Source organism: Schistocerca cancellata, chromosome 3, assembly GCF_023864275.1.
Source record: "Schistocerca cancellata isolate TAMUIC-IGC-003103 chromosome 3, iqSchCanc2.1, whole genome shotgun sequence".
NCBI classification, from domain to species: domain Eukaryota; kingdom Metazoa; phylum Arthropoda; class Insecta; order Orthoptera; family Acrididae; genus Schistocerca; species Schistocerca cancellata.
Window position 1 is genome coordinate 495,098,685 of NC_064628.1, and position 25,021 is coordinate 495,123,705.

Sequence of the window (25,021 nt, forward strand, 5' to 3'; positions counted from 1 at the left end):
TAATGACTAGGAGTTAGTACTGCATACAACAAACACACACAACATGTGTTCCTAACCCCAGCATCCAGAGACTTAGCCTTCTCTCAGGTGACATGGATTAGGGCAGAACTAGCCAGAAATATTGGCTGCCTCTTGCAGCTGTGGTGATAGCTTGTTCTCTTCGTGTCACCGAGAAGTGGAGTCATGTATCAGAAGTGTTTGTGATATGCTTTTCGTCGTGCCAACATGGGCAATAGATGCATACTGTGTAGTTTTCTTCTGTATAGCTGAAATGCTTCAAGTATTTTGTTCTGGTATTTGATCATGATTACTCATTCATTGAATTTTGGAAGGATTGGATAGTATTCTTACTTTATGCCATCTGCAGTAAAAGTTGTTTCTTGTAGGGTCCAGCAAGCTGCCATCCCCGTGCTTTGCAGTGATTGTGTGTGTGCGTGTGCATGCGTGTGCGTGTGTGTTCCTAATCTATCATCATGAATTAGGTGTTCTGAAATATGTTGGTTCCTCTGGAAGTCGTTTAGCAACACAAAACACACACACACACACACACACACACACACACACACACACACGACATTCACCACAAACCATAGGGACATCAACTTGCTGGTCCTTATGAGAAACAACTTTTACTGCAGATGGCAGAAAGTAAGAATACTATCCGATCCTTCCAACATTTAATGAATGAGTAATTATGGTCAAATAACAGAACAAAATACTTGAAGCACTTCAGCAATACAGAAGAATACTAGATAGTATGCATCTTCACTGTATTGCCCATGATGGCACAATGAAAAGCATATCACAGCCACCTCTAAATACATGACTCCACACCTCGGTGACACAAAGAGAACAAGCTATCACCACAACTGCAAGAGGCAGCCAATACTTCTAGCTAGTTTTGCCCTACTCCATGTCACTTGAGAGAAGGCTGCTGGGGACCTCAGGTTGCGAAAACAGCTGCCAAAGATCATCTCTTTGACAGCAGCACTGTACACAGCAGGTGGTGGGATTTCAGAAACACTGGAGGGCAGCAACACAATGGTACAGAAACATCTGAAAACCCTGGTTATTGCCTCGGCGCTTACGTCATAGTTGCTGAGGTGCTGGCTTGGCAAAAATTCTGAGCCAGTGGGTATCGGCAAGTGCCTGGATTTCAGCATTGGATTCTGGCTTGAGCATGTATTGCTATACCTCCATGACTGGGATTCAAAATCCCCCTATCAATTTTTACTCATCAGTTTTTATCCCTTTGGTTGTTTTTTGTTAGTTGGTACATCGCTCATCTCCCCCCATGGGTACAAGAGAATGGGATTATGCAGGGCTCCATACTGAGTATTACATTCATCACGACCTATGGACTAGGACTGCTACTGGAAAACCTGTCACCCCTTCACTGCATGTTGACTACTTGTTTTTGGTATAGCTCTCAGTCTGTAGCCTTTGCTGAATGCCAGCACCCAGGTTCCATCCGAAGGGCCTCTGCTTGGACCCTGTCCCATAACTTCCAATTCTCTCTTGCGAAGACACGGGTCATGCATTTCTGTCATCACACCACAGTCCGTCCTTATCCAGAGGTCTACTTGGGTACCAAGTCATGGACTTTGTGCACAGTCCTGATTTTTGGGACTCTTCTTTAATAAAAAGCTGACATTGCTGCCCCACATTCATCAGCTTAATACTACCAGCATATGAAACTTGACTCTGCTTCCTTGCCTATGCCTCTTGGGGTGCAGGTCACAGTACTCTCCTTCATATTTACTGGGTCCTAGTCCCGTACCAATATGACTATGGTTTCCAGGTTTATGACTTGGCAGAACCTTCTGCTTTGAAATTCTTGTGCCCAGTCCATCATTGTGGAGAGAGTTGCCTCTGGCACTTTCCATTCTAGTCCAATAGACAGTCTCCTTGCTGAAGTGGGTCCCACAGTACTTACTCTTTCTCTTTTACGCAATCATCATGCATATCCCAAGGATTGAACTGGCCTATTATTGGCTTGAGAAGCAATTACTCACCCAACATTCACTTTGAAAATCTTACGTGCAAATTTGCAGGTGCAAAGAAGAACTCTCTTGCTTACTTTCTTTGCCAGCTGCCTCATTCATTCCTTTTTACTCTATTCTAATTACTTTTGGGTTCAGATAACCCCTTTTCTGCAGCAACCTATTTTCCATTTTAGGGGTAACACTCTTATGAATAGTGGCTGCTGTCCCTCTTTAATGCTTGGACTACAATGGATCAGGGATGGAACTCCCGTGGGAGGGACAGCCTATATCCCCTGGCCCCAACCACTTGCTAACCTGATTACTTTTCTCGCCTTGTTTTATTATTGATGGTCCAACTGATGACCATTACATTTTTAGTCTTCTGATTTTTACTATTACAACTCACCCAGCTAGAAGGCATTCTTTACTCTGTAACTGTCTTTCCCCTTCATGTCAGGATGGCAGGGGATCCATTGTGGGCGGAGTCTCTCTCGCCACAAATGAGACTGAGAGATCCCACATCTTCTCTAATGTGTGGACTGGCCCTACCCATATGCTTTTACTTCTCCTTAAATTATTTCTCAGCTCTCGCATCAATATTGCATTTAATTCAAGTACTTTCATAATCCAGTCAATTTCTTTCAAATGTCACTAACTGTAGGTGAAGTATGTCTTGACTGATGGACTGATGACATCGCTGTCTAGTTTCTTAACCCCCAAGCAACAAATTTGGGCTTTTCTTACAAACTTGGTGATTTACTGATCAGTTACTCCTGAGAGCCTCCAAGATTCTGCAAGGATGATTTTCCTTCTTGATGGAGATTTAGGGCCATTTTCAAATTCACTTCATACAGTGAAACCTGGAGGATAGCAGGATAGATGCTGGGACATTCATTTGAGCTTTCAAAGTTGACTCGCTTCTGCAAAAGGTGAAAACAGTGATCTTATCATTGTGATATCAGATCACCGAACTGTTGGCTGTTCGATGTTTCAAATGCATACACTTTGGTTACATATTATTACACTGTGGGAACAACCCATTCTATGTAGATTGTGGCAGAGCATTACATGAGAATGCTCCATGTGGTCAAACAACTAGTTAGTCCATGAGACTAGTGAAGAGATACAATTTAATACTTCATTGGAAGTGGTACCCTACATATACACATAGATTTTAAGCATTGCAGTACTTTCTACTTCCAAAGGATTATCGAAATGTCTCGCCAAGCAGTCTACTATAACCGCCATTTTCTAATTTCAGTGTTTGTGTTATAAATTCTGTGTCCCCCACTAATTTTAGCGCAGCATATAATGCTTTATCAGTTGTCAGAATATTGGTCTGTAGTCTCAGCTTTCTCTTGTGGACTCATTTTAACATGCATGATGTTTTATGAGATAGTGACCGCTTTGACTGCCCATTCTCTGCCGCAGTGACACCCATCAGGATACTCTTCACACTGGTGGTTTAGAAATGCTGATTGATTTCTTTAAACCCTGCTATCCCCTCTCAAGATAGAAGTGAATTTATCCTCAGACATATGACAACTGTGATATTACATGCATCAGATGCAGTGATTCCTCTTGCCTCACAAGGGAAACTCCCCATCGCACTCCCCTCAGATTTAGTCTTAAGAAGGCCCAGTGGAAAACCCATCAAGAACTGAATGTGTATTAAGCATGAAAACAGGAAGAAGGTGTACTGAACTGTGGAAAAAAAAGCAAAATAGAAACAGTGAATGGTCCAATCTCAAGATGGGTAGCATCAAGCATACTTTCTCAAGATGTGTAGCATCGAGCATACTTGCATAGCCATGGCATCATGATTATATGGGTACGATGTGGGACTGGGAAGGGGGATATCCAACTTCAAATCACGCTCATGCCCCAATTATTATTATTATTATTATTATTTTTCGCAAAATTATGAACTGTCCGTCCAGTTATTGATGTGTCTCTTCACAGTATTCACATTATTGTTTGTATAGTGGTGTAACATCTGTTTGCAAGGTGGTGTGAGAAAGGAAGCGCCAGGCACACATACCTCCTGTTTGTTCTACCCAAGTGCCACATGTTATGACTCTTGCATTCCGTTTTGGAAGTTTTGATGCTTGAATTGTTTTTTTTGTAACATAGTTCTTACCTGCATATGTGTGTGGTTTTTTTTCCTTTCCTTCTTTTCCTCTTTGTGTGTGTGTGTGTGTGTGTGTGTGTGTTTATATATATATATATATATATATATATATATATATATATATATATATGTGGTTATAATAGAAGGAAACATTCCACGAAGGAAAAATATACCTAAAAACAAAGGTGATGTGACTTACCAAATGAAAGTGCTGGCAGGTCGACAGACACACAAACGAACACAAACATACACACAAAATCCAAGCTTTCGCAACAAACTGTTGCCTCATCATCCCCTCCTTCCCTCTTTCCTGATGAGGCAACAGTTTGTTGCGAAAGCTTGGATTTTGTGTGTATGTTTGTGTTCGTTTGTGTGTCTGTCGACCTGCCAGCACTTTTATTTGGTAAGTCACATCATCTTTGTTTTTAGGTATATATATATATATGTTAAAGGGAAACATTCCACGTGGGAAAAATATATCTAAAAAGAAAGATGATGAGACTTACCAAACAAAAGCGCTGGCAGGTCGATAGACACACAAACAAACACAAACATACACACAAAATTCTAGCTTTCGCAACCAACGGTTGCCTCGTCAGGAAAGAGGGAAGGAGAGGGAAAGACAAAAGGATTTGGGTTTTAAGGGAGAGGGTAAAGAGTCATTCCAGTCCCGGGAGCGGAAAGACTTACCTTAGGGGGGAAAAAAGGATGGGTATACACTCGCGCGCGCACACACACACATATCCATCCACACATATACAGACACAAGCAGACATATTTAAAGACAAAGAGTTTGGGCAGAGATGTCAGTCGAGGCAGAAGTGCAGAGGCAAAGATGTTGTTGAATGACAGGTGAGGTATGAGTGGCGGCAACTTGAAATTAGCGGAGATTGAGGCCTGGTGGATAACGGGAAGAGAGGATATATTGAAGAGCAAGTTCCCATCTCCGGAGTTCGGATAGGTGGGAAGTATCCAGATAACCCGGACGGTGCAACACTGCGCCAAGATGTGCTGGCCATGCACCAGGGCATGTTTAGCCACAGGGTGATCCTCATTACCAACAAACACTGTCTGCCTGTGTCCATTCATGCGAATGGACAGTTTGTTGCTGTTCATTCCCACATAGAATGCATCACAGTGTAGGCAGGTCAGTTGGTAGATAAAGTGGGTGCTTTCACACGTGCCTCTGCCTTTGATCGTGTACACCTTCCGGGTTACAGGACTAGAGTAGGTGGTGGTGGGAGGGTGGATGGGACAGGTTTTACACCGGGGGCGGTTACAAGGGTAGGAGCCAGAGGGTAGGGAAGGTGGTTTGGGGATTTCATAGGGATGAACTAAGAGGTTACGAAGGTTAGGTGGACGGCGGAAAGACACTCTTGGTGGAGTGGGGAGGATTTCATGAAGGATGGATCTCATTTCAGGGCAGGATTTGAGGAAGTCGTATCCCTGCTGGAGAGCCACATTCAGAATCTGATCCAGACCCGGAAAGTATCCTGTCACAAGTGGGGCACTTTTGTGGTTCTGTGGGAGGTTCTGGGTTTGAGAGGATGAGGAAGTGGCTCTGGTTATTTGCTTCTGTACCAGGTCGGGAGGGTAGTTGCGGGATGCGAAAGCTGTTGTCAGGTTGTTGGTGTACTGCTTCAGGGATTCCGGACTGGAGCAGATTCATTTGCCATGAAGACCTAGGCTGTAGGGAAGGGACCGTTTGATGTGGAATGGGTGGCAGCTGTCGTAATGGAGGTACTGTTGCTTGTTGGTGGGTTTGATGTGGACGGACGTGTGAAGCTGGCCATTGAACAGGTGGAGGTCAACATCAAGGAAAGTGGAATGGGATTTGGAGTAGGACCAGGTGAATCTGATGGAACCAAAGGAGTTGAGGTTGGAGAGGAAATTCTGGAGTTCTTCTTCACTGTGAGTCCAGATCATGAAGATGTCATCAATAAATCTGTACCAAACTTTGGGTTGGCAGGCCTGGGTAACGAAGAAGGCTTCCTCTAAGCGACCCATGAATAGGTTGGCGTACGAAGGGGCCATCCTGGTACCCATGGCTGTTCCCTTTAATTGTTGGTATGTCTGGTCTTCAAAAGTGAAGAAGTTGTGGGTCAGGATGAAGCTGGCTAAGGTAATGAGGAAAGAGGTTTTAGGTAGGGTGGCAGGTGATCGGCGTGAAAGGGAGTGCTCCATCGCAGCGAGGCCCTGGACGTGCGGGATATTTGTGTATAAGGAAGTGGCATCAATGGTTACAAGGATGGTTTCTGGGGGTAACGGATTGGGTAAGGATTCCAGGCGTTCGAGAAAGTGGTTGGTGTCTTTGATGAAGGATGGGAGACTACATGTAATGGGTTGAAGGTGTTGATCTACGTAGGCAGAGATACGTTCTGTGGGGGCTTGGTAACCAGCTACAATGGGGCGGCCGGGATGATTGGGTTTGTGAATTTTAGGAAGAAGGTAGAAGGTAGGGGTGCGGGGTGTCGGTGGCGTTAGGAGGTTGATGGAGTCAGGTGAAAGGTTTTGTAGGGGGCCTAAGGTTCTGAGGATTCCTTGAAGCTCTGCCTGGACATCAGGAATGGGATTACCTTGGCAAACTTTGTATGTGGTGTTGTCTGAAAGCTGACGCAGTCCCTCAGCCACATACTCCCGACGATCAAGTACCACGGTCGTGGAACCCTTGTCCGCCGGAAGAATGACGATGGACCGGTCAGCCTTCAGATCACGGATAGCCTGGGCTTCAGCAGTGGTGGTGTTGGGAGTAGGATTAAAGTTTTTTAAGGAGGATTGAGAGGCAAGGCTGGAAGTCAGAAATTCCTGGAAGGTTTGGAGAGGGTGATTTTGAGGAAGAGGAGGTGGGTCCCGCTGTGACAGAGGATGGAACTGATCCAGGCAGGGTTCAATTTGGATAGTGTCTTGGGGAGTTGGATCATTAGGGGTAGGATTAGGATCATTTTTCTTCGTGGCAAAGTGATTGTCACTCGTACTCTCTGCTGGAAGTATCACTTTACAAATGTCTGCTTGTGTCTATGTATATGCGGATGGATATGTGTGTGTGTGTGCGCGAGTGTATACCTGTCCTTTTTTCCCCCTAAGGTAAGTCTTTCCGCTCCCGGGATTGGAATGACTCCTTACCCTCTCCCTTAAAACCCATATCCTTTTGTCTTTCCTTCTCCTTCCCTCTTTCCTGACGAGGCAACCGTTGGTTGCGAAAGCTAGAATTTTGTGTGTATGTTTGTGTTTGTTTGTGTGTCTATCGACCTACCAGCGCTTTTGTTTGGTAAGTCTCATCATCTTTCTTTTTATATATATATATACCTAAAAACAAAGATGATGTGACTTACCAAATGAAAGTGCTGGCAGGTCGACAGACACACAAACGAACACAAACATACACACAAAATTCAAGCTTTCGCAACAAACTGTTGCCTCATCAGGAAAGAGGGAAGGAGAGGGAAAGACGAAAGGATGTGGGTTTTAAGGGAGAGGGTAAGGAGTCATTCCAGTCCCGGGAGCGGAAAGACTTACCTTATGGGGAAAAAAGGACGGGTATACACTCACACACACACACACATATCCATCCACCTCACATCCTTTCGTCTTTCCCTCTCCTTCCCTCTTTCCTGATGAGGCAACAGTTTGTTGCGAAAGCTTGAATTTTGTGTGTATGTTTGTGTTCGTTTGTGTGTCTGTCGACCTGCCAGCACTTTCATTTGGTAAGTCACATCATCTTTGTTTTTAGGTATATTTTTCCTTCATGGAATGTTTCCTTCTATTATAACTATATATATATATATACACACTTACTTATCGCGAATGGACCCAGAAGGATCACACAAAGCTTTCTGACGTCGTTTCTTCCATACTTCTTTCATTCGTTCTCCATGTTTTCTTTTTCTTTCTTCTGTCCATTTTGTTCCTGGTCTCTTTAGTGTTTCCTTCTCCGACAATACAATCCACTTTTCCACCTTATTTCTAAAAGTTTTTCTATCTTTGACATCTTTAAGTTCAATATTTGCTTTTTGTAAATCTAATTTTACTTGGCTAATCCATGGTGTTGTTGATTTGACTTTTTCTATGTAAGTGAGAACTCTGTTGGTGAGTCGTGTGGGGGGAAGTCTAGTGACATGTCCATAAAATTTAATCTTCGCCTTCTTATGTCTGTTGCCAGGTTTGATATAGTTTCTGTGGTTCTTCTTGATTGTATCCGGTATCCTTCTTCTGTTAATTTTGGACCTAAAATCTTTCTCATAATGTTTCGTTCTTCTTTTAGTATTTTTTCTAAGTCACATTTTGTGTGGAGTGTGAGCGTTTCACTAGCATATAGTGCTGCTGGCTTAATTACTGCGCAGTAGTGTCTGATTTTTGTGTTCGAGGAGATGCATTTTTTATTGTATATTTCATGTGTCATACCATATGCTCTTCATTTTCTGTTGTCTGATCTTCTGTGCAACTTTCTCTCCTCCGGTTGGCTCCAAAATTTCACCTAGGTATTTAAAATGTTTTACTCTATTTTTCCATATTTTGTGTTCAAACTGTGTATATGGAATTTCGTACAGAAAAATTCTGTCTTTTGAAACGAAATTTGTAAACCTACTTTATCCGTGCATTCCTTGAGGATCTCTATTTGTTTGGTGGCGATTTCTTCATCATCTGCAAGTATGGCCAAGTCGTCCGCGAATGCTAAACAAGATACCTCCACGTTGTCTTTGGTTCTACCAAGATGGATTGGTTTCCAGTAGGATTGATTTTTTAATTCTTTTTCCCATTCCTTAATGACTTTATCCAGGACTATATTAAACAGAAGTGGAGATAGCCCGTCACCTTGACGTACTCCTGTTTTTATGAGAAAAGGTTCAGAGATTTCTCCCCTGAATTTAACCTTAGATACAGTGTCTGTCAGTGAGTCTTTGATAAGGCTTAGTGTTTTGGAGTCAAGTCCAAGTTCCTCTAAAATGTTAAACAAAGATTGCCGGTCAATTGAGTCATAGGCTTTCTTAAAATCTACAAATGTACAAATTATGGGGGCATTTCTAATTGCTTTGTGTTTTAATATTGTCGTTAAATTAAATATTTGTTCTATGCATGAGCGACCGGGGCGGAAGCCTGCTTGATAATCACCAATTTGGCGTTCCAGCTGCTCTTGTGTTCTTTTCAGCAGGCATGTTGAGAGAATTTTGTAGGTGACTTGTAAAAGTGAGATTCCCCTGTAGTTATTGACATTTGTTCTATCTCCTTTTTTATGTAACGGGTGAATAAGGGCACATTTCCAATCCTCTGGTAATTTTTCTGTTTCCCATATTTTTGTTATTATTTTTGTGAGCTCTTGCAACGTCTTTGGTCCTAGGTTTTTTAATAGCTCTGCAACAATGCCATCTTCGCCAGATGTTCTATTATTTTTTAAGTTTTTAATGTGACATTTGATTTCTTCCTGTGTTGGTGGTTATATATATATAATAGAAGGAAACATTCCACGAAGGAAAAATATACTTAAAAACAAAGATGATGTGACTTACCAAATGAAAGTGCTGGCAGGTCGACAGACACACAAACGAACACAAACATACACACAAACTCTAGCTTTCGCAACCAACGGTTGCCTCGTCAGGAAAGAGGGAAGGAGAAGGAAAGACAAAAGGATATGGGTTTTAAGGGAGAGGGTAAGGAGTCATTCCAATCCCGGGAGCGGAAAGACTTACCACCTTAGGGGGAAAAAAGGACAGGTATACACTCGCACACACACACATATCCATCCACACATACACAGACACAAGCAGACATTTGTAAAGGCAAATGTCTGCTTGTGTCTGTGTATGTGTGGATGGATATGTGTGTGTGTGCGAGTGTATACCTGTCCTTTTTTCCCCCTAAGGTGGTAAGTCTTTCCGCTCCCGGGATTGGAATGACTCCTTACCCTCTCCCTTAAAACCCATATCCTTTTGTCTTTCCTTCTCCTTCCCTCTTTCCTGACGAGGCAACCGTTGGTTGCGAAAGCTAGAGTTTTGTGTGTATGTTTGTGTTTATTTGTGTGTCTATCGACCTGCCAGCGCTTTTGTTGGGTAAGTCTCATCATCTTTCTTTTTAAATATATATATATATATATATATATATATATATATATATATATATATATATATATATAGTGCTGGCAGGTCGACAGACACACAAACGAACACAAACATGCACACAAAATTCTAGCTTTCGCAACCAACGGTTGCCTCATCAGGAAAGAGGGAAGGAGAGGGAAAGACGAAAGGATGTGGGTTTTAAGGGAGAGGGTAAGGAGTCATTCCAGTCCCGGGAGCGGAAAGACTTACCTTAGGGGGAAAAAAGGACGGGTACTCACTCGCGCGCACACACACACACACACACACACACACACACACACACACACACACACACACATATCCATCCACACATATACAGACACAAGCAGACATATTTAAAGTTTTTGGTCTTTAAATATGTCTGCTTGTGTCTGTATATGTGTGGATGGATATGTGTGTGTGTGTGTGCGAGTGAGTACCCGTCCTTTTTTCCCCCTAAGGTAAGTCTTTCCGCTCCCGGGACTGGAATGACTCCTTACCCTCTCCCTTAAAACCCACATCCTTTCGTCTTTCCCTCTCCTTCCCTCTTTCCTGATGAGGCAACAGTTTGTTGCGAAAGCTTGAATTTTGTGTGTATGTTTGTGTTCGTTTGTGTGTCTGTCGACCTGCCAGCACTTTCATTTGGTAAGTCACATCATCTTTGTTTTTAGATATATTTTTCCTTTGTGGAATGTTTCCTTCTATTATAACCTTATCATATATATATATATATATATATATATATATATATATATATATATATATATATATATATATATGAATATAATAGAGGGAAACGTTCCACGTGGGAAAAATATATTTAAAAAGAAAGATGATGAGACTTACCAAACAAAAGCGCTGGCAGGTCGATAGACACACAGACAAACACAAACATACACACAAAATCTAGCTTTCGCAACCAATGGTTGCCTCGTCAGGAAAGAGGGAAGGAGAGGGAAAGACAAAAGGATTTGGGTTTTAAGGGAGAGGGTAAGGAGTCATTCCAATCCCGGGAGCGGAAAGACTTACCTTAGGGGGAAAAAAGGAGGGGAAAAAAGGACAGGTATACACTCGCACACACACACATATCCATCCTCATATACACAGACACAAGCAGACATTTGTAAAGGCAAAGAGTTTGGGCAGAGATGTCAGTCGGGGCGGATGTACAAAGGCAAAGATGATGTTGAAAGACAGGTGAGGTGCGAGCGGCGGCAAATTGAAATTAGAAATTAGCGGAGATTGAGGCCTGGCGGATAGCGAGAAGAGAGGATATGCTGAAGGGCAAGTTCCCATCTCCGGAGTTCTGACAGGTTGGTGTTAGTGGGAAGTATCCAGATAACCCGGACGGTGTAACACTGTGCCAAGATGTGCTGGCCGTGCACCAAGGCATGTTTAGCCACAGGGTGATCCTCATTACCAACAAACACTGTCTGCCTGTGTCCATTCATGCGAATGGACAGTTTGTTGCTGGTCATTCCCACATAGAACGCTTCACAGTGTAGGCAGGTCAGTTGGTAAATCACGTGGGTGCTTTCACACGTGGCTCTGCCTTTGATCGTGTACACCTTCCGGGTTACAGGACTGGAGTAGGTGGTGGTGGGAGGGTGCATGGGACAGGTTTTACAGCGGGGGCGGTTACAGGGGTAGGAGCCAGAGGGTAGGGAAGGTGGTCTGGGGATTTCATAGGGATGAACTAAAAGGTTGCGAAGGTTAGGTGGACGGCGGAAAGACACTCTTGGTGGAGTGGGGAGGATTTCATGAAGGATGGATCTCATTTCAGGGCAGGATTTGAGGAAGTCGTATCCCTGCTGGAGAGCCACATTCAGAATCTGATCCAGTCCCGGAAAGTATCCTGTCACAAGTGGGGCACTTTTGGGGTTCTTCTGTGGAAGGTTCCGGGTTTGAGGAGATGAGGAAGTGGCTCTGGTTATTTGCTTGTGTACCAGGTCGGGAGGGTAGTTACGGGATGCAAAAGCTGTTTTCAGGTTGTTGGTGTAGTGGTTCAAGGATTCCGGACTGGAGCAGATTCGTTTGCCACGAAGACCTAGGCTGTAGGGAAGGGACCGTTTGATGTGGAACGGGTGGCAGCTGTCATAATGGAGGTACTGTTGCTTGTTGGTGGGTTTGATGTGGACGGACGTGTGAAGCTGGCCATTGGACAGGTGGAGGTCAACGTCAAGGAAAGTGGCATGGGATTTGGAGTGGGACCAGGTGAATCTGATGGAACCAAAGGAGTTGAGGTTGGAGAGGAAATTCTGGAGTTCTTCTTCACTGTGAGTCCAGATCATGAAAATGTCATCAATAAATCTGTACCAAACTTCGGGTTGGCAGGCCTGGGTAACCAAGAAGGCTTCCTCTAAGCGACCCATGAATAGGTTGGCATACGAGGGGGCCATCCTGGTACCCATGGCTGTTCCCTTTAATTGTTGGTATGTCTGGCCTTCAAAAGTGAAGAAGTTGTGGGTCAGGATGAAGCTGGCTAAGGTAATGAGGAAAGAGGTTTTAGGTAGGGCGGCAGGTGATCGGCGTGAAAGGAAGTGCTCCATCGCAGCGAGGCCCTGGACATGCGGAATATTTGTGTATAAGGAAGTGGCATCAATGGTTACAAGGATGGTTTCCGGGGGTAACAGACTGGGTAGGGATTCCAGGCGTTCGAGAAAGTGGTTGGTGTCTTTGATGAAGGATGGGAGACTGCATGTAATGGGTTGAAGGTGTTGATCTACGTAGGCAGAGATGCGTTCGGTGGGGGCTTGGTAACCAGCTACAATGGGACGGCCGGGATGATTGGGTTTGTGAATTTTGGGAAGAAGGTAGAAGGTAGGGGTGCGGGGTGTTGGTGGGGTCAGGAGGTTGATGGAGTCGGGTGAAAGGTTTTGTAGGGGGCCTAACACTACTTTGTAAGTAGTGTTGTCTGATTGCCTGCGTCAGCTTTCAGACAACACTACTTACAAAGTTTGCCAAGGCAATCCCATTCCTGATGTCCAGGCGGAGCTTCAAGGAATCCTCAGAACCTTAGGCCCCCTACAAAACCTTTCACCCGACTCCATCAACCTCCTGACCCCACCAACACCCCGCACCCCTACCTTCTACCTTCTTCCCAAAATTCACAAACCCAATCATCCCGGCCGTCCCATTGTAGCTGGTTACCAAGCCCCCACCGAACGCATCTCTGCCTACGTAGATAAACACCTTCAACCCATTACATGCAGTCTCCCATCCTTCATCAAAGACACCAACCACTTTCTCGAACGCCTGGAATCCCTACCCAGTCTGTTACCCCCGGAAACCATCCTTGTAACCATTGATGCCACTTCCTTATACACAAATATTCCGCATGTCCAGGGCCTCGCTGCGATGGAGCACTTCCTTTCACGCCGATCACCTGCCGCCCTACCTAAAACCTCTTTCCTCATTACCTTAGCCAGCTTCATCCTGACCCACAACTTCTTCACTTTTGAAGGCCAGACATACCAACAATTAAAGGGAACAGCCATGGGTACCAGGATGGCCCCCTCGTATGCCAACCTATTCATGGGTCGCTTAGAGGAAGCCTTCTTGGTTACCCAGGCCTGCCAACCCGAAGTTTGGTACAGATTTATTGATGACATTTTCATGATCTGGACTCACAGTGAAGAAGAACTCCAGAATTTCCTCTCCAACCTCAACTCCTTTGGTTCCATCAGATTCACCTGGTCCCACTCCAAATCCCATGCCACTTTCCTTGACGTTGACCTCCACCTGTCCAATGGCCAGCTTCACACGTCCGTCCACATCAAACCCACCAACAAGCAACAGTACCTCCATTATGACAGCTGCCACCCGTTCCACATCAAACGGTCCCTTCCCTACAGCCTAGGTCTTCGTGGCAAACGAATCTGCTCCAGTCCGGAATCCTTGAACCACTACACCAACAACCTGAAAACAGCTTTTGCATCCCGTAACTACCCTCCCGACCTGGTACACAAGCAAATAACCAGAGCCACTTCCTCATCTCCTCAAACCCGGAACCTTCCACAGAAGAACCCCAAAAGTGCCCCACTTGTGACAGGATACTTTCCGGGACTGGATCAGATTCTGAATGTGGCTCTCCAGCAGGGATACGACTTCCTCAAATCCTGCCCTGAAATGAGATCCATCCTTAATGAAATCCTCCCCACTCCACCAAGAGTGTCTTTCCGCCGTCCACCTAACCTTCGCAACCTTTTAGTTCATCCCTATGAAATCCCCAGACCACCTTCCCTACCCTCTGGCTCCTACCCCTGTAACCGCCCCCGGTGTAAAACCTGTCCCATGCACCCTCCCACCACCACCTACTCCAGTCCTGTAACCCGGAAGGTGTACACGATCAAAGGCAGAGCCACGTGTGAAAGCACCCACGTGATTTACCAACTGACCTGCCTACACTGTGAAGCGTTCTATGTGGGAATGACCAGCAACAAACTGTCCATTCGCATGAATGGACACAGGCAGACAGTGTTTGTTGGTAATGAGGATCACCCTGTGGCTAAACATGCCTTGGTGCACGGCCAGCACATCTTGGCACAGTGTTACACCGTCCGGGTTATCTGGATACTTCCCACTAACACCAACCTGTCAGAACTCCGGAGATGGGAACTTGCCCTTCAGCATATCCTCTCTTCTCGCTATCCGCCAGGCCTCAATCTCCGCTAATTTCTAATTTCAATTTGCCGCCGCTCGCACCTCACCTGTCTTTCAACATCATCTTTGCCTTTGTACATCCGCCCCGACTGACATCTCTGCCCAAACTCTTTGCCTTTACAAATGTCTGCTTGTGTCTGTGTATATGAGGATGGATATGTGTGTGTGTGCGAGTGTATACCTGTCCTTTTTTCCCCTCCTTTTTTCCCCCTAAGGTAAGTCTTTCCGCTCCCGGGATTGGAATGACTCCTTACCCTCTCCCTTAAAACCCAAATCCTTTTGTCTTTCCCTCTCCTTCCCTCTTTCCTGACGAGGCAACCATTGGTTGCGAAAGCTAGATTTTGTGTGTATGTTTGTGTTTGTCTGTGTGTCTATCGACCTGCCAGCGCTTTTGTTTGGTAAGTCTCATCATCTTTCTTTTTAAATATATATATATATATATATATATATATATATATATATATATATATATATATATATATATATATATATATATATATATATATATATACCTAAAAACAAAGATGATGTGACTTACCAAATGAAAGTGCTGGCAGGTCGACAGACACACAAACTAACACAAACATACACACAAAATTCAAGCTTTCGCAACAAACTGTTGCCTCATCAGGAAAGAGGGAATATATATATCAATGCAGCATCTAGCCTGCTCTCACTATTCATCACATTTACTTCCAAAATTTGGGGCATGAGCGAGATTTGAACACCAATCTCCTCCTTCGCAGTCCAATAACGCGATAACATAACCACAATGCTGTAGGTACACAACTATGCTTTTCAGTACACCTTCTTCCTCTTTCCATTCTTGATCCGTTTCCAGTTTTTGACGGCATATACACCAGGCCATCTTATGACTAAATCTGAGGCGAATGCAATGGGGAGTTTCCCTTGTCAGTTTCTCACTGCCATAAAACTCAGATAACATGACGGGACAATGAATGAAAATTACCGAAAGGCAGTATAGCGACATAATGTTTGTCAAGGAATGTACTTAACACTTTCAGAAGACTCAGTCCAGACCTGCTATCTAATTAAAGAAAACTCCAGGAAGAGTATTGGGAAAGATTAGTACTCACTCATTAGTGGGAAAAACAACGCTGCGAGTACCACTCATCCTGCAGCATTCTATGGCACCACTCATTCTGACTCCATATCATTTTTGATGAGCAAGTAGCAGTGCAGTTTGCCTGAGCTTTGGCATCACAATGTTACCCTCCTGCCCCTGACCCCTGCGAATCTGAGTGTATAGTATTTATCCAGCCTTCAGTTCTCAGCTTCTGCAAGCATACAATGACCAATAAAATAAATGTGAACTGTTCAGCATCTTAGTACAGTGCAAAGAGGCACCAGGCACTGATCACATACATGAGCAGATGACACACAATTTATCGCTAAATTACAAACATATTCGTGCATTTTTAATCATGTTTGGCATTAGGATAAGTTCTTATCCCACTGGAATAAACAAAGTATAGTCTCTGATTTTTGAACCAAGAAAGAACCCTCATGAGGTGAACAGCACCACACCAACTTTCTTTTTTTTTATAAATGCTTTATGCTACTGTTAGACTAAATGATGAACTGGTGACTGGAACTCTTGTGACTGAAAGACCTCTATCCATATTTCTGTGTGGGGTTTGGAAAGGACAGTCAAGAAACAACCACATAATTAACTCTGAATCTTCCATTAGAATGACATCACCTATTATTATTATTATTATTATTTTGAATGGCTCAATGGCGTGGTGCGAGCCTTTCAATTGGACACCACTTTGAGGACTTATCCAGTAATTCCATGGGGAAAGTGGACTTAATTCTTTAATGTGAAATCTGAACTATGTGTCATTTCTTTACATTATTGGAGGTTGAAGGCTAGGTTAAAGGAGTCCTGAAAAACTACCTGTGGTTCAATCGGAATGCACTCCTACAATCTCTCAGTTTCCAAGCATGTTCTAGGCCACCAGGTGCGATATAATAGCACTTAAGACTTTTAGAGGCTATGTGACTTGCAGTCTCACAATCCCTATATGTTGATGTTTTTCGCACCTATTACATGTTTTCAAATGGGAGTATTGTACATGTTCCTACAGGGTGCTGTAAGAAACGTCCAGTTGTGACCACTCACCCATGGCATTCAGTTCACTATTTGAGAAATGCATGTAATGCGGTCAGTGAAGAGTTCTCCCAGAGTCGGTCCTCTATAAAACGAGTTACGGAATGTAGTGGAGGTATACTGTTTTCTAGGTCTAGTTTTTGATGCTAAGAAAGCATAGCGACTTCATATACACTATCTTAAACAAGAGCCAAACAAAACTTAATCTTCTGTGCTGTGATTGCGCCACTGTTTGGTGACTATATAAAGTTCTTGTCCTATCCCCTCATTGCTATACTTTTAAGATGCAGTTCATCACTGTAGTTTCGGACTTGAAATTAGCGCGTGTCAGATGAGCCATGTAGGTATCATCCTGAGAGACGGGCATACCCCCTTCCGAATTCGATGGCTTGAACTATTACTTAACTATCCTGCCCATGTACTTCATCTAAAAAAAAAATCTGAACCACGATATTTTCTTCCTGGCCAAAGGGTATGACGCCCACAAATACACCTCTGTGCAATGTCCTGATACCAGCCAGTGTACAATCCAAACTCTCAAAACTACATGTGACATTTTGAATCTTTTCACAATTGTCTTCACAAACACCCCTGATAGAGCCTCTTGCCCATAACTTTTTATATATCTATCCTTCAATCCTAAAGACATGACAGCCATACCTATTCTACAATGATTGTTTCATGTGATGCTGAGTTCAGAAATAAGCTACACTGAAGGATCATGTTGATTACTGTGCAGGCTATGCATCCCCCCCATCCCCTATATATAATACACACACACACACACACACACACACACACACACACACACACACACACACACACACGTGACCATGAAAAACAGTCTTTGCCATGGGAATGTATTATCGTTACTGCAAAATTAGTTACTGAAAAGGACACCCTTGTCCGGATTTGTAGATGACCCTGTTCAATTACTCTTCATATCTTGGAATAGAGAGTAGTATGCCATTACTGTCATGAACAAGCTGTGTACCATATGAGTCTAGAACGGCATGTGAGTTGTCTTGCAGAATTTGCGTCCTGCCGAGGATCTGTAATTCAGTGCCAACTCAACACTTGAATGTCCACCTCTGTTGCTGAACCATTAGCATGGCTGGCTGGCTGCTGTGCAAGAGATCTAGGTTCGACTCTCAATACTGCAGTTTAGGTTTTTTTTTTTTTTTTTTTTTTTGGGGGGGGGGGGGGGGGGGGGACTGGAATGGGCTGTACTCAGCCATGTGAGGCTAACTACTGAGGAGCTACTTGACTGATTAGCAGTGGTTTGCAGATCAAGAAACATGACAGTGACCGGGAGAGCTGTTTTCTGACCCCCTGCCCCTCCATACTGTGTTCAGTGATGCAATTGGCAGAGGATGACATAGGTATTGGCCTATCTATGACTTAAAGGTAGAACTTTACTCCCACCCCCTTTTGTACCACATCTGAATGACACATGAATGCATTCTTAAACATTCAAACTCCCATCTTCTTTTGTTGGTAGTGCCCTTAATGTAATTCTTGTTTGCCGTATCCCACCCATAATGAACACTACAGTGCCTAAGTAACCTTACCACACCTAAACTATCAACGGTAAATATTATACACTCAGCCCAAAGCGTATGCTAAAGGCAGGTGCACAGATGATATTATTGGTTGGCGTGTCACATAGTACGCTGCACCTTGCCATTGTGCATTGTGTGACCAGCCTTCTCCTTATGTGTGCACCACAATAGTGGACTAAATTTTAATAGATTGCCTCACTTTTACCATGGTAAGTGAACTTCAAAGGCAGCCAGCTCATTACCTTCAGTTTTAGCTGATGAAGTCCACGCAAAAATCCTAGTTTTACATTTTGTCCAACAGTGCAGCTTATATTATCTTATCTTAAGGCAGATAATATAATCTTGCCCATCTCCAGACAGATGTGGGTGTGGCTGGTCGTATCCCACTTCTGTTTCAGCCCCGGAGGACTTCCAGCTATCCATGGCTAACAGGATAAACTTTTGATTCATTTATGCTTTACATTCCTCACAAATCTAATCCCAGGGTGTCACCTGACTTCCTCTTACCATTTTGTTGACCCTGCTAACTTTTATGATGAAGGGAATGCTTCCAATTCAGTGTGTAGTAGATACTGCTCTCATCACATGATGAATGATGGGAGGCCTTCAACTGTTTTCGGATACTATTTCCTATCCATCCTATGGCACTTTCTTCTCCTTATGTAACTGGTGTTATCCTTCCTCCCGTCTCCTTACTTTTTCCATCCCAGATGAAAATACTGAGGGTTGATATAGTTCACCATCTGGTTTCTTTTGCAACAATTTTATTGAGATTACACTCCCTGGAAGGAAAAAAAAAACCTTAAAGTGTAAAGCCCATCATACTAAAACATTGACTTATTTGTTCTACCGAAAATGTGTTTTCTCTGTAGGATGTAATTATCTTGCCATTCACACCAGTCACTCAGGTACTCCCTCTCTGTACTCATCTTGTTTCCATACCATAGTACTGTCACACTTCGTAACTGTTGACTTATCTTCCTCCGTGCTTCCCCACCTATACTAATTCAGTGACTGTTGTGTACTAGAACTGCTGTCAACCGATACTACTTTTGTAAAGTAGTTGACCGTAGTATAAAGTAATGAATGATCTTCCATGAAATTGCACTGCTTTACAATGCAAACAAAACATAAAATAAGCAGTAAAGAATTAAAGTTGTAATAAGAATAATAACCGAGTGCCCATTTGGCTGTATATATGTTAAATGAGACTGTGGTGAATTTCCAGATACATCTTCTATTGTAAATAAATTGTGGCTTACCTTGTGTATTTCTGGCACTGTCACTGATCAGTATAACTGCAAAGTAACCCATAAACAAATATACATTATGAAAGAAACTGAGTTGATATATAAATCATTTCAGTGCTTCTCTCTCAGGTAATTTGAATTTAGCTGCTTGCTTTTGTGCAGAAATATAACATAACTAATTGTGAGTGATAACCTGGTTGTTACTGTGGCATCCAAACATCACAGCTGACAAATTGTTAACTACTTTTGGATTGTAACGTCTCACAATATTTTAATTAAGAGAGTTGAAAATAGCCATTTGCAAACGTATAGGATCATTGACCATGATCAGCTGTCTTGTTTTTGATATCAAACCGATGATGTTCCATACTTTGCATTGTTGTAGTTCTGCAGTCTCCAGCCACTAATCAGAAGGTCTCTGGAGCAATAACTTTCCTGAAAATTAATGTAACTCATAACACAGCAATATCATACTGCCTGGCAACAAGAAATGGCTCAAATACTTTGTGGAATATATGGATGGGATCCAGTGAGATGTTTCGTAAAACACACAAATGTCATTACCAACAATGTACACCCACATAATTATTTATTGTAGCTGGCAGGGAACGATTGATTCAAAGCTTTCAGTTTCATAACATTAATTTTTGCTATGTCCTCTACAAATTGTAGTTCAAATGTGTTTTCACAGTTCTGAATTCATCTGCTGAGCATGAATGTCCATGTAACAGTTGCTTTTCTGTAGAAACCGTTCTCTCATCTGCCACAGTCCACCTTCCTCCTTTCTTCTCACTGATGAATAAATAACTATTAACTTTTCTGGCAGTCTCTCATATTACTCTGTCGACCCATACTTCTTTCAAAAGAGTCCCAGCAATTCTGGTTCTTCCAGTGTCTTCATTCCTTAGTTGATAATCTTTTGTATCGACATTTCAGCTCATTTTTCTTTCTTTCATCTTCTTACATAAATTACCAAATTTACAATGATGTTGCATAAAACACAACAGATTGTATATTTGGAGATAACATAATATTCCTTTAATTCTAAGCTTCATCTTAGGATTTCTATTTAAAAACAATAAAATACACATTGCCAGTACATCAAACCAGCATTACAGTCATGGATAATAGATGAAAAGTTCCTATTCAAACTGATCTTACACAGGAGAAAATCTGTTGCAGTACCAAGAAAAAATTTTACTTGCAGTTTTTTTTTCCCCTCCACTAATGCTACTGATGAGTGATATTGAAGAACTTTGCAGGTTATCCTGTACACATCTACCATATTTACCGTATGAAGCACTTCTGCAAAAAATTCTGTTATCTTTTAAAGAAATCATCACTATTTTTTGAGCAGTTCTTTTTGCCGCCCACAATGTAGCCACTATAGCTGAAAGGATGAACATTTTCTGCTCATACACACCATATCTACACTCTAAGGTGATAACTGACAGTAGATATGCATGAATGCAAATGTGTCTTTAGATAGATTACCAACTTGTTTTGGAGCTGGCTCAGGTTTCTGTCTTGTGTGTGTGTTGTAAATAAGTAGTTGACTTTTTTATGTGCCAGTTCCCTTTTTTGTGTTTCAACTCAATTAAAATGATATTCTGTAAAATTTGTTTGTAGGTTGGGTGCCAGGAATCTAATGGATTGCTCTTATCCATGGTTGCAGTCCTCCATTCCCAGTTGAGTTGTAAGGTTGAGATGGCATCTGACTCGGTCACTTATTCAGCTTTAGTCATTAAAGTTGTTGTCAGTGCATTGGCAGCTGATGTGGCAAGTTGGCTTTCCCGACATCAGACGAAGGTAATAAATAAAATAAAATAAGTGGGGTTGTTGTGAAACACTTTAATTAAAAACATTGAAAGCCGTAGCTTTTGTTAGTTTTTCAGTGACTAAGGAGAGATTACATGCTACATATGCTAAGATGTATTAACTACCTGTGAATGTGTACCCTCCAAACTATCATTTGGTGTGTGCTGTAAGGCCTATATGAAGCAGAATATCTCCCCCTTCCTAAGATCATTTGCTAACAGTAGATTGTAGATATCTATTATGTAAGATAAATCTGTCTAATTTTGCTGTCATGATCATTATGTGAGATCCATGTAATAGTAGGATGTAATATGTTTCTTGGCTAATATTTGAATGTGTGATTTGGGAATTTTGAGAGTGAAGTATCATTTTCTTCCTTTGCCTTTGGTCAAACCTTAGTAAGGCTCCTATACTGGTCAACAATAATCTCTTGGCAGTGGTACAAGGGTTATATAAGCAACCTCCTTGTTAGATGTACTGCATTTTCTTCAGCTAGATTTTTTTGGTCTTTTCACTGTAAATTACACTGGACACACACCACTAGTTCATATCAATAGTTACAGGTCTACCTCTATACCAATGTATTTCCATGTCACAGTGAACTTCAGAGCAAATAATTAATAATTCTCAGTTCTGTTCAGAGAATCCATGTGAAACTTCGCACTCTTCATGTCAAAATGTAATGTTTTCTATCCGGTTACACATGACTCAAAACAGTTACGGACCACATGAGATACTATACATCCAATTAAGCTGTTGTGGTCTTCAGTTCTAAGACCGGTTTGATGTAGCCCCTCATGCTGTCATCTCCTGTGCAATCCTCATCATCTCTTAACCAGTGGTGCAGCTTACATGCATTTGAATCTGCTTACTGTAAAGTCTCCCCCCCCCCTCCCCCCCCCCCCAAAAAAAAAACGCCTCCACTGCCCTGCCCCCCTCCCACACCTTACCCACATGCGTGAACAAACACACACACACACACACACACACACACACACACACACACAGAGAGAGAGAGAGAGAGAGAGAGAGAGAGAGAGAGATGCACATTCACTTATCCCTCCGTTACCAAACTGTGTATTCCTTGATACCTCTGGATGTGGGATGTGTCCTATCAACCAAATCCAAATCCCTCCTTTTAATTACGTTGCACCATAACTTTTTTTTCCCAGCAGCATGTCATTATTTACTCAACCAACCCATCTAATCTTCAGCTTACTGCTTATCAACAACATTTCACTTATGAATATGGCTGCATACAAGACAAATAACTTCAGAGAAGTCTTCCTAGCACTTTGATTTGATTTTGACAAGGAAGCTTAAACAGCTTAGGTCTAAACAGTCACTGCCCGCGCCGAAACGGAGTTTATTGTGCGGTATCACTCCCTGTATATGTAGTAAAGCTAACCAAGGCCCTTAAATAGTGCAAGGAGTCCCTTCGCCAGTTTTTTGTTAGACATAATTTCTTCAGTGCCAGTTGTCCCAAATATTCTGTATCTTATGCTGTCCAACGCCATGCATTCAAAGATAAGGTGTGATGCAGTGTCTTCATTCTCATCCCCTCATCACAGATCCTACATTAGGGTCTTCTTCCATTATACCCATTGTGTGTTGGTGTTTTATGAAATTGCCATGGCCGGTCGTCAGTCTAGTCATGAGTTTGATCTCTTTCCTGTTCAGTCCCATGATTACAGAGCTTCTTTTAAAACATGGCTTGGGCATCATTACCTTACCATGTTTTTGTTTATGGAGCTTGATCCAATATTATACATGATGTTTCCTAAGCCAGTTCCATAGTTCTAATTTGATCATAACCTTGGTGATTGTCAGGACAGGTTCCGGTCCAATAAATGGAGTCGTCGTCCCCATCCTAGCCAATCTGTTGGCTTGTTCATTGCCACAGATCCCTAAGTGGCCAGGGACCCACACTAGGTTCACCCTGTGATGTTCTTCAGCAATCTTAGATCTTGTTGCAAGAGCTGCCAGTAATTTTAGGGCTGTCTGGCTGTCTGAATAGATGTAGACTCTACAGTCCTTGTAGCACTTACGCATATTCTTCTCCACACATGCCCTGATTGCTTTAATTTCAGCTTGGAATGCAGAGACCAGTTTTCCTAGAGAGATGATGCCCGTCAGTCTTGGCTGAACCCCATACTCCCCTGCCGCAACGCCTTGGTCTGATTTCGACCATCAGTGAACCAAACCATGTCCCCTGTACGGTGTCGAACTGTTTTTTTCCACTGCTCCCTGCTTCCAATTATTATGTTGCAAGGCTTGTTCGAGCAGTTGGGAGTTATTATGTAGTCAGCAGGCATTTCCCCAGCCATTCCTATATTTACCTCACTCACTATGTTAGTGTGCCTCTTCATAAATGGCACCACAATAGTCTTCTTAGCATTACCCCTCAGATCCTGTTTAATGCACCAGTCTTGCACAATGTCCGATCCTCCTCGTGCCGTGTTTCTAACTGTGTCAGTAAATTTGCCAATTATTACTATGACAAGGTCATCTGTGTATCCTGGGCAGAGACATTGTCTGGAATTTAGTTCCACAATAAAGGGACAGAGCTCCTCCTTGTGGGCAACCTCTAGTGGTCTTAATTACCATGTTTTCATTCATCATGGTAGCTTCTACCTTCCTCCTTTTAAGCATAGCCCTGGTCCACCTACATATAGTGGTTCTAGGTCATGCACCTCTGCTGCCTTTACCATGGAATTGAAGGTCGTGTTACTGAAGGCCCCCTCGATATCCAGGAAGATGCAGAGGGCTATTTCTTGGAAGTGAAGTGCTTTCTCCACCCTCCCAATGAGTTGATGGAGAGCTGTCTTGCATGATTTACCTGGTTGATATGCCTGTTGGTGTGAATGTAGAGGGGCCGTAATTAGCCTCCTCTCCCCAATGTATACATTAACCAGTTTTTCCAATGTTTAGAGAATGGAGGAGGATAGACTGATCAGTCTCATATCCTTGGCCTTGGTATGATCAACTCTCTCTGGCTTTGGAATGAAGACAACCTTCACTGCCCACTAAGCATTGGGAATGATTCCTACTGCTAAGCTAACCCTGAATAAACTGCATAGGACTCTTATGAGATTCTCTCCTGCCTGTTGCAGGAGAGCTGGAAAGATTCAATCTGGGCCAGGAGACTTCAATGGTTGGAATGTTTCCATTGCCCATTGTATTTTATTGAAGTCCATGCCCTCCTTGGCCGATTCCCAGTCCTCTCTCTGAGTGCCTGAGAACCATTGTCTGTCCGGGATCACGTTCTGTTCTGTGTTGTCTGGCAGAGCATATTGAGAAAAGTGAGTTTTGAGGTGCAGTTCCAGAATTTCATGTGCTGTCTTTGTATATTCCCCCATCCTCCTTCCTCAACATACCTATTGGCTTGGTTGGTACTCTAGTGAG

At 42.9% G+C, this 25,021-nt stretch overlaps 1 protein-coding gene across 4 annotated transcripts in view; it reads left to right on the forward strand.

Annotated features, from left to right (window-relative positions):
• LOC126175265 (uncharacterized) overlaps nt 1-25,021 on the forward strand; it is a 247,585-nt gene that overhangs the window by 47,717 nt on the left and 174,847 nt on the right. For all 4 annotated transcript variants that reach the window (XM_049921911.1, XM_049921910.1, XM_049921913.1 and 1 more), the window contains one exon: nt 21,428-21,607. In XM_049921911.1, the coding sequence (XP_049777868.1) occupies nt 21,428-21,607 (180 nt within the window). The remainder of the gene's footprint in view (nt 1-21,427; nt 21,608-25,021) is intronic.